The 9213-nt window shown below is 40.6% G+C and overlaps 1 protein-coding gene across 2 annotated transcripts in view; it reads left to right on the forward strand.

Annotated features, from left to right (window-relative positions):
• Positions 1-1374, forward strand: part of dock10 (dedicator of cytokinesis 10) — a 69339-nt gene extending 67965 nt beyond the window's left edge. For both annotated transcript variants that reach the window (XM_030066700.1, XM_030066698.1), the window contains one exon: positions 464-1374. In XM_030066700.1, coding sequence (XP_029922560.1) covers positions 464-511 — 48 coding nt within the window. In that variant the 3' untranslated portion in view covers positions 512-1374. The remainder of the gene's footprint in view (positions 1-463) is intronic.
• Positions 1375-9213: the final 7839 nt, after the last annotated feature.

Raw genomic sequence — 9213 nt, forward strand, 5'->3', positions numbered from 1 at the left:
CACTTTTTTGTCACTTTTGCAACCTTTTTTTTTTTTCAATTTTATGTCAAATGCCAGAATTAACAATACATCAAGAAAAGCTCGCAGTCAGAAACAAAGCCACCCATCTCAGCATGAGGCTACTACAATAATTTAAATTTTTCAGACATGATACCCCAAAATTGTATTCCTTGGCCCTGTGTGTGCTGGCTCTCAACAATGCATTATTGTGAATTACACATTATGTTAATTATTTTTTAATACATCTTGCATTTTCATGAGTATCATTTTTTTCTTGGTGTTTTCTCTCATGACAGCTGCACATAAGTCTGTGAGCCCCCAGTAGCTCCTCTGTCTCTAACAGCTCTCTCTCTCTACTCTTTGTTTCCCTTTCCATCCAAGGACCAACCTATTGATCTTGATACTGGTGTCTGTATGATTTTTCCAGTTCTAATACCAGCTTTTCTTCCTTGTCCTTATCCAGATTCCTCATACAAGACAACCAGGAACGGAGCGGCACAGCACCTACTGAGTGACCAGTAGCTGCACAGGAAAACTGATTGTGCCACGAAGGACATTTTTCTCCCTTAATGGCTACGGTACGCCAATTTGAGCCTCAGAGTGGCTCATTTGCTTGTGTCTGACTGTAGTTGTCTCCTGCTGCTGGGAGCAGTGGGCGAGTGGAACGAAGACTGACAGAAAGTGTAGTGAAAACAAGGGAAGAAGTGTGTAGACTGTGGTTGTGGTAGTCTGTAGTCCTGTTGTTGAACGTTGACTATCTACAGTAGAGGCCAGGCTGCTGAAAAGTTAGCTACTGTTGTTTTGGTTTTAGAGACTCAATCCATTTCTAGTATGGACTTCCCTGCCCTGCCAACCAAACCATCACCATACATCCTGTATACACATTTAGACACACACACAAAAACATACACACATGTAGTGCATATACACAGCCACACACAAGCATACACACACATTCACATGCACAAACAACATGGGCCTTCTCTCCACAACCCTGTCCCTTTAGAGAACAGTGACCTTACCGAGCTTGAGGTGCGTTCAACTCAACAAACATTAAATAAAGCTCTCTGGTGCATTTTGATGACAATATTTCAATTATCTGTGGAGTATCATTTTACTTTGAACTATCTTAAAAGGTCTTGTAAGATGACTGTAATGTGAAAAGGAAACGATTTGGATCACATGTCTTAACTAACCAAGCATCTGATTGGTTGAACACACCTCTAGTTCCTGTTTGAATGTAGAGCAGCTCCACATTGCTACTTTGTATCCTTACTAACATTCTGGAATTCTCAGCTTGCAGATTTTCAAACGGAAAAGTTTATGTTTTGTAACATTTTTATGATTGATAATTTCATTGTTACTGTTATTATTTCCTGTACTGTTTTGAATTGTAAATAAGAAATATTAATATTTAAAATGTTTGAAATGTTTCTTTTTATAAAATATACAATATATGAATATTTGTTTAGCTGAATAAAAAAAAGAACAAACTAAAGTTTTATGCATAACATTTAAATAAAATTTTGTTAATGTCCAAGCCTCATGATTATACTCCTTATGACTGCCATGACAGATTACTCTGACTGTCGAAAAAATGCCACAATGCTAATTTTTGTTCTCTTTCTTCATGTTTTTAAGTCAATGCTGCTACGGCCGCTTTGTCTACCTTGAACATTTCAAAAGTCTCAGCCCATTCGTTGCATCCTCTTATTACAGATGAAGCAGCTATACATGTTCACTAACACTTTGTTTTTCATACGTCACTCACTAGCCCAGCCATTCCAATCATGTTGATGGAGGGAAGTAGAAAAGGAGCAGCTGTGCTTGGCAGCCGCTCATTTCCGGTCTTTTGGCAGAGCTGCAGACCAGGCAACAACGTAATTATGGATAATTGCCAGGCCGTTCACCTGCACAATGGAGGAAAATGTGTGAAGTGGAAACGAATGATGAGCAAAGTCGGCCTGGCACAATGGAAAGGAAAATCAATTTTTTCGTTGCTTCATCTCACAGGCAGCACAGGAAATAAAGGAGACAGAATACATAAATATGCATCCAGTGCATCAACTTAGACACACAATATTGTTTTTCATCTTAACATTAATGTACACACAAGAATAGACTAGTGCGTTAGTATGTTTAGTGTGTTCATTACTAGGCCTACATACTCAACATTGTTATACATGAAACATAACATTACTGATTCTTCACTTACACTGTGTTGGTCTTCCTATTACACCGTTGTCTTCAAAGAGTGAATTTTGCTAGAGCAGCTTATTATATGGAGGTGATTGGTTAGCTCAGAGGCCAGTGCCAAGGTGAAAACCTATGCTATTCAGGAGTGAGACATCAAGGTAGCAGGATGAAAGAGGTCAGGGCTGTTTCTGATCAGACAAAAGCTCTGGGCTTTGTGTCATTTTACCCTGACCTCTCCCTTCACCACCTTACACTGTCACTTGGCTGTTACAACAATAGGCTAACTATTTCTGCCTTGAAATCTTAAACATTACTTCATTTATGAGACAAACTCACTGTACTTCGGATGGTTAAGAAGATTTTTTTTTTTTTTTTTTTTTTTTTAAACATTCAGCACCCGATAATCAAACATATACTGCAGTGCCATGCAAGGTCAAAAGTAAGTCATTAGCTTTGATGTGTTTTGCACAAGTAAATATGACATACAGCAAGGTTTCAACATGTTTTCTATTCTAAATGGCTGGATTACAGTTGCCAAGCACATTGCTCTGTGGTGTCCTGGAGGGGTGTGGGATGGTGGGATGAAGAGGGGAAGAAGAAGGGCCAGACTCTGAAGGCAGTAAAGCTCTCTCTTGGATTATTGATTCCCACTTCAAAGTCAGAGTGGGGCAGAACAAAGTCAGCAGCCAGATGAATTTAAAGCTGAGCCGCTCTAGTTAGGTCTGATAGAGCCCAGAGGCTTTCACCATCACAGCTCACTGTATGTCTGTCTGTAGGTTTTTCTGTCTGTGTCAGACTGTTTCTCTTTGGTTTGCCCTGAGGCCCTGTATTCCTTGGTGTTTTGTTTCTCAATGCAGACTCACATAACAATATTTCACTGTAACCACAATTTTAAGACCTAATGAGCTTCTCACCAGTGTGAGAAGCTGAAATGTTGTCCACAAATAGGAGTCTGTAAAGCAGAGGATAGCTTTATTGTAAAAGTTCATCACGTAAAATTGCAGAAGGTCCATGTGAGCACCCTTTACATTCAAAGAGTAACAAAGATGATAAAAACTATAGAATGTGGGTGCTTTAAATAATATGCTTATTCCACATTTTTTGTCAATTGGGTCTAAATGTCCTTACTTAAGTCAGTGCTCAGCAATAAAGTATATAGTTCACCTTTAATTGGAGGACTTATATTTTGAATTGCACATATGTGGCTTACTGTTTTCACTCAGTTTATAAACTGTTTTCCTATTCATGATTGTGGAAAAGCTGCATAACTTCCCTCCTCTGTAGACTTTGTTACTTGGCGCGTCCAGTGTGCAAGGACACATAATTTGTCCCTTGAAGAATTATTGCGTGAATTACTTTGCATAAATAGAAATTTTGTATATTTAGTGTGTGTCTGTTTCAGTGTCTCATCACAATTCGTCTTTCGAGGCCCATGGTGTAGGTAATTAATGAACTAGTCACTGGGTCTGTTCATCCCATAAGAAACCAAACTCAAAATTTACACTTTAGCATGACATATTTCAGGCAGAATATGGTAAAGACTGTGAATTATGGAGCCCACCTGTCATAACGCAAGGTTTTTCATCCAGGAAAAAACTCAAAATAGTTAATAATAGCCAATGGCTGCTAAAGTAATTTGATAGATATTGCTGCAGAAGCTTTAATATGATGCAAAGTATTGTGACAGTCCATGCACAGTAGCAGACAGAAAAGGAAAGGTCAAGATGAAGCAGTTCATTCTCTTAAGGGCAAATGAAATGCTCAATGTTGCATGAGTTCCAATATAGTTTGTTTGAGGATCCAGTCTCAGTATTTTCCAATAGTCAGGTATAATTACTGACCACATGGAGGAGAAAAGCAGATTGTGTGTTTATTTATTTATGCTAAGCCATCGAGTGGGGCACTGCCCATGAATGCAGGTTAAGTGGTCCTAGAGATACAGACAGGGCACAAGAGGGTATCTGTCTCTCTCTTGTCTGCCCTCATCTCTCTGTCTCTCTCTCTGCCTGATAAAAACAAGCACATCTTACCTAAGCCCCCCACCCAACCCCCGCCTTCTTTCTCTCTCTCTCTCTCTCTCTCTCTCTGTGTGTGTGTGTGTGTGTGTGTGTGTACAGCCTCCCTCTCCTTCCACCTCTGTGGTCACACATCTGAGTTACAGCAGATTGAGTTTCTTCACAAACATTTTACCTCACAAACTCCTCTCCTCCTCCCCCTCTCCTCCTCCTCCTGTCACCATTTCTCTCCTCCTCGTTCCCATCTCTCTCGCCTCCCTCCATCTCTGTATCTTATTTTGTGAACCAGAAAGAAGGGGCTGATTGGGTTTCTCTCCTCTGCAGACCTGCCTATGTGTTCCTGTCTCCCTCCCAGTGGCCTAGACTTTGGTGGGGTCAGGTTGCTATGAGCCAGCACTATTCAGTCCAGGTCAGACAACAAGACCCGGTTACCATGTGTACTCCATGTTTCAAACTTATCATGTAGCTCAGTCAAGCAGCTACTGCTACTCATGCTGAGAGAACACTATTTACGCAATATCCTGTTTAATGATGATCAACCCAGCTTCAAAAATAGCAAACAGAATGGAATAGCACAGAATAGGAGTGATTCATAGAGAAGACAGCATACCCAATTTATTCATTGTATTTTTTATTCATTTGTAGGTACAAAATGCCAAAAATACTCCTATCAGAGTAAAATATAAAAATATATGTTGTTGTGTATTTGAACAGTCATATGTTGAGGGGCCCTATTTGTTCCAGAAATCAGACATACAATCCACTAGGATACAAAACATGAGGAGGGCCATTATAGTCATGGGACTGGGCTGCTGACTTGGTGTGCCCACAATCAAACTACACAGGGGAACAGACCAGGTGTGGCTTGAAATGCTCAAAGTATAATAAAAGAAACTGAATTGCATTTGTAGAGTACTTCAATCAGTCAATTAGATGGCAGCATCTATCTATCGCCTGACTGTTGCCTCAGTCTCACTGTTGGTCCTTATAAGTTAAACTTTTCAGTTCTTTTTATGGTGAGTTGCAACTTGTGCCCATGTGGCCTCCAGAAACCCCGACCACACAATCACGAAGACCCATTGATAGCGTATGTATGAGTGTAATTACCTGTAATTTTCTCCTTTGTGGCGCCTTTATTTGATGTTTGCTGTAGTTTTTAATTTATCAAACGGCTGTTTAATTCATGTTTTTTTCCCCCCCTAAGACTGTGTATCATTAGTGGGCTAACCCCATCACCTACTGTCTTTATCTACAGTATAACATGCATATTCATAAGACAGAGGGCCAGATATTTAATACAGCCAAAGCCAGTCAACCCATAAATCCACAATCTCTCTCTCTCTCTCTCTCTCTCTGAATTCATTTCAGTTCAATTCAATTCAATTTAATTCAATTCAAAGGGGCTTTACTGGCATGAGAAACAGACATTTACATTGTCAACGCAAGCGTGAAATAAAACACAAATTAAACACAGGAACTGCTTTTAGAATTGTGTCACACATATATTAATTAATTCATTTTGGCCTCTTTTCCATCTTTTATTGCAAAATGTTGCCTTCTTTTTCTTCATCATTAGTTCTGCTGTATCACAGACAAAAAAAAGCACTGAAACGTACTGCCTTTTTGTGTCCTTCCTAGATTTATCTTTGCTGACAGATTGAATTAATATTTCAGGAGGAGGATATTAGAGACATGGATGAACATCCGTGCTGCCAAAAAATTCAGGTCTCTCTCACCTGATTAGTTGGCTATTTCTTGAACTGAAATAATAAGTTGCTGCACATGCGGGTCCCAAAAGCTGCCAATATGACTTGGCCGGTTGAGTGAACCTGTGTGCCTGTGGGTCTCCCGCCATTCAAGCTCCGGTGCCGTGCACATTTCATTTCCGACCCCTGCTTAGTTTTCCTGAAACTGGACCCTAGTGGATGTTTAATAAAACATTCATTGTGCGCCGGTGGCTGATCACCGGAGCCCTTTCAGCTGTATAAGTGGTGAAAGGCGACATAATCTCCCCAGAACAAGATCTGGACTGAGATTGAGAGGCACACAACAGAGAAAAACACACAGTGGGAGACACCCAGAAGACTTGTGGCCATCATGTTAAAACCACAGCAGCACAGCGAGTGTCTCCTGCATGAATCCCCGCCGGTGTTTGGGAAGCCGTGGTTCTGGCAGCGCAGCAGCGGCACCATGGAGAGCACCCGGAGCCTCGCACATGTCATCATGGAGATGCGGGACGAAATCAAGAAGCTGGAGACTGAGAACCGGGTGCTGCGTGGGGAATTTGGTCCGCAGTCTTTTGGGGGTCATTTGCCAGTGGAAACGAGCCCAGCGTCTTCAGCCGCAGGGCAGTGGACGGAAACGGAGGAGAACCCCTACGTTAACCTGAGACGAAACGCGTCAGCGCCGGTCCTGGAGGGACAATACAAGGGTGAGGGAAAAGGTTGTGAGCTGAATTTGTAATACGGAATTATCACATTGTCTCCAAAGAATCAACAGTTCAATCATTTAAGTTTTTTAAGACAATTAATCTGTCAAATTTGCTTCGCCGTGTAGATCTACTGATCCTGGGCAAATAATTTCATAAATTGTGTCATTTTTAATGAACAGTAGGCCTATGTTTGTAAGAAAGTCAAGTAAAAGTAGGCGTTACTTAGGAAGTGTAACATCAAGCTGTCTGACACATTACTGCATTTGTCACATCCCACAATATTTGTGTGGCCTACTCAAAAAAAAAAAAAAAAAAAAAAAGAGAAAAAAAAAAGAGAGAGAGAGTAGACCAGAGGAGGGAGAAGATGTGGGAGGTGATGGAGCATTTTAGTAATTTAAGATGAGTTGATTTTAAGAGTCATGCATTTGCTTAACTCATGAGAAATAATGTGATTTAAAAATAATTTTAAAAAAAATATTGTGAAATAGTGCATACATTCCTCTTCATTCCACCATTTCAGTATATGCACTGTAGGGCTGCAGAGGACACACACATTTAATGGCTGATAAACATTCCCTGTGTATCATGTCCATGCTGTTTCACAGAGAATGCTGTCATGACCGTCCGAAGATACTCTATAGGCTCTAACCTGTCTGGGATGGCCAAGAGGGAGAGTAGGATAGACAAGACACTGAGGGGCGATTCACGATGGGCAAGACTACAAGAAGAAGTCCAACATGGGAATGGGAGTGCCATCTTTGGCAGTTCAGCCAGAGGAGAAATGGGAAAAGTAACCAGGCGCTCTCTGCAGGAATATGTACACAAAAACAGGTACAGGCATGCATCTCCCCTTATATTTGGTCAGATTTTAAAGGCTACTCAAAAATCAATATGGCAGAATTTTTTTTATTAAAGGATTTACACTAGTCATGACTTTTTTGAATGTATTTGAAGCTGTCAGAGTTGGCCAGACCATAAACAACTTTGCCTAATTTTTCTTAAGATGTGTTCAAATTATACAGTGTTGGGGCTTTTTGGGGTCTTTGAGGTTCTGTCATTTTGTCATCCATTTGATCTTCCAGGGCCAAGGTAAAAACCGTCACATTTCTTCTCCCTGTGGATGATATTTACACCAACCGTCCAGTTCTTGCCAAGCACCAGGAGGATTATAAAACGAGTGAGCTGGATTCCATAACCGAACCTGAATCTTGAGAAAAGCAGTGACTTTTAAAGACATGGGAAGTTGTCATAGACCAAAAGACAGACAAGAATGGAGCTCCTGTGGCCTTTACTGCACGTGATAAGAAACAGGTTAGCCTCTTCATCTAGGTCAGTGTCTACTGGGCTCTCTTAAAGTGAGCCAGGAGACTGATTTTATCACACCTGACCACACAAATAGACTCTGGTTACAGGTGTTGTTTTCATCCGGTTATGGCAATCCAGGCCCGGTCAACGGTGATGAGACACTGGGCCCTCTTCAGTGAGGATCAGGTATCTGGACTCCTCTCCCAGCCTGGGGTGTCATTTTGGAGTGAGGCACACACCGGCAGGTGACAGCTCTTTTACGGACGTTTGTGGTTACTGTCTCAAGGCAGGCCTCGTGAGCAATATCAGCATCATTATTTATTCATCCTTGTTTCTTTTCACAATGCAAACTGAAAAAGGGTGGTGAGTGGTCATGTGCAAATATGCTTTGAACATGTGAGACCTGTTTCCTGACAGTGTTCATGAACAGTGAGTTTTTTTTTGTTTTTTTTTTTTCCCCAAGTCAGGCTGAATCACACACTGTTGTCTCTGCTTTCATGTGTGAAAGACTCAGTCTAGCATTATTGTCAGTTGGTTTGTTCAGCTGTTAACCTGTTGTCAGTATGGAGCTGAAATAAGATGCTGCTGAAGTTTGTGCAATATTTATGAATTGTTTTGACATGCTCTAAGATGTCCATTTGTTTTCACCATAACAGTCTTGTCTTTCTCATCGATGAGTCAGTCCAAATGTTAAAAAACTGTCACAAAAATAATCATGGGAAACGGCTGTAATTAGCAATATCACATTTAAACACAGGTAGAGGATTGGTCATGCATGTGTGTGCAACATGGTCTATGAAAACAAATAAGGTTCATTGGGAGACAGTCAGTCACTGGCAGATCAATCAAGTTTATTCCTCAGTGAGTCAGACAAATAAAGGAGAGCTACAAACAAACCATTTAGAATTAAGCTTTATGTTCATGTTTGATCAACTACATCCAAAACATCAATTGTAAAAGCACTGTCAATGTATGTGTATTTGTCTATAATGGAAATACAACCACAATGTGTATCTACTTTCTAGAATTCAGTCAAGATAAACTTTGACACTGGATGCACTGAGGATGCATGTTATTGGATGTAATGTACCATGAGCAGGTTGGCTTGTCTTCAATTTTAGTTAAAAAGATTCTCAGTGGCTGATGTGAAGCATTAGAGCCAGATACTGGATAGATATGGTGTAGCTTAGAAAATAAAGAATTTCATCTGTCAAACAAAGAATTGGTCAGTCAGCCACAGGGCAGTTGAAACATCTTATTTCCATC

The sequence above is a fragment of the Myripristis murdjan genome, chromosome 13 (genome assembly GCF_902150065.1).
Source record: "Myripristis murdjan chromosome 13, fMyrMur1.1, whole genome shotgun sequence".
NCBI lineage: Eukaryota > Metazoa > Chordata > Actinopteri > Holocentriformes > Holocentridae > Myripristis > Myripristis murdjan.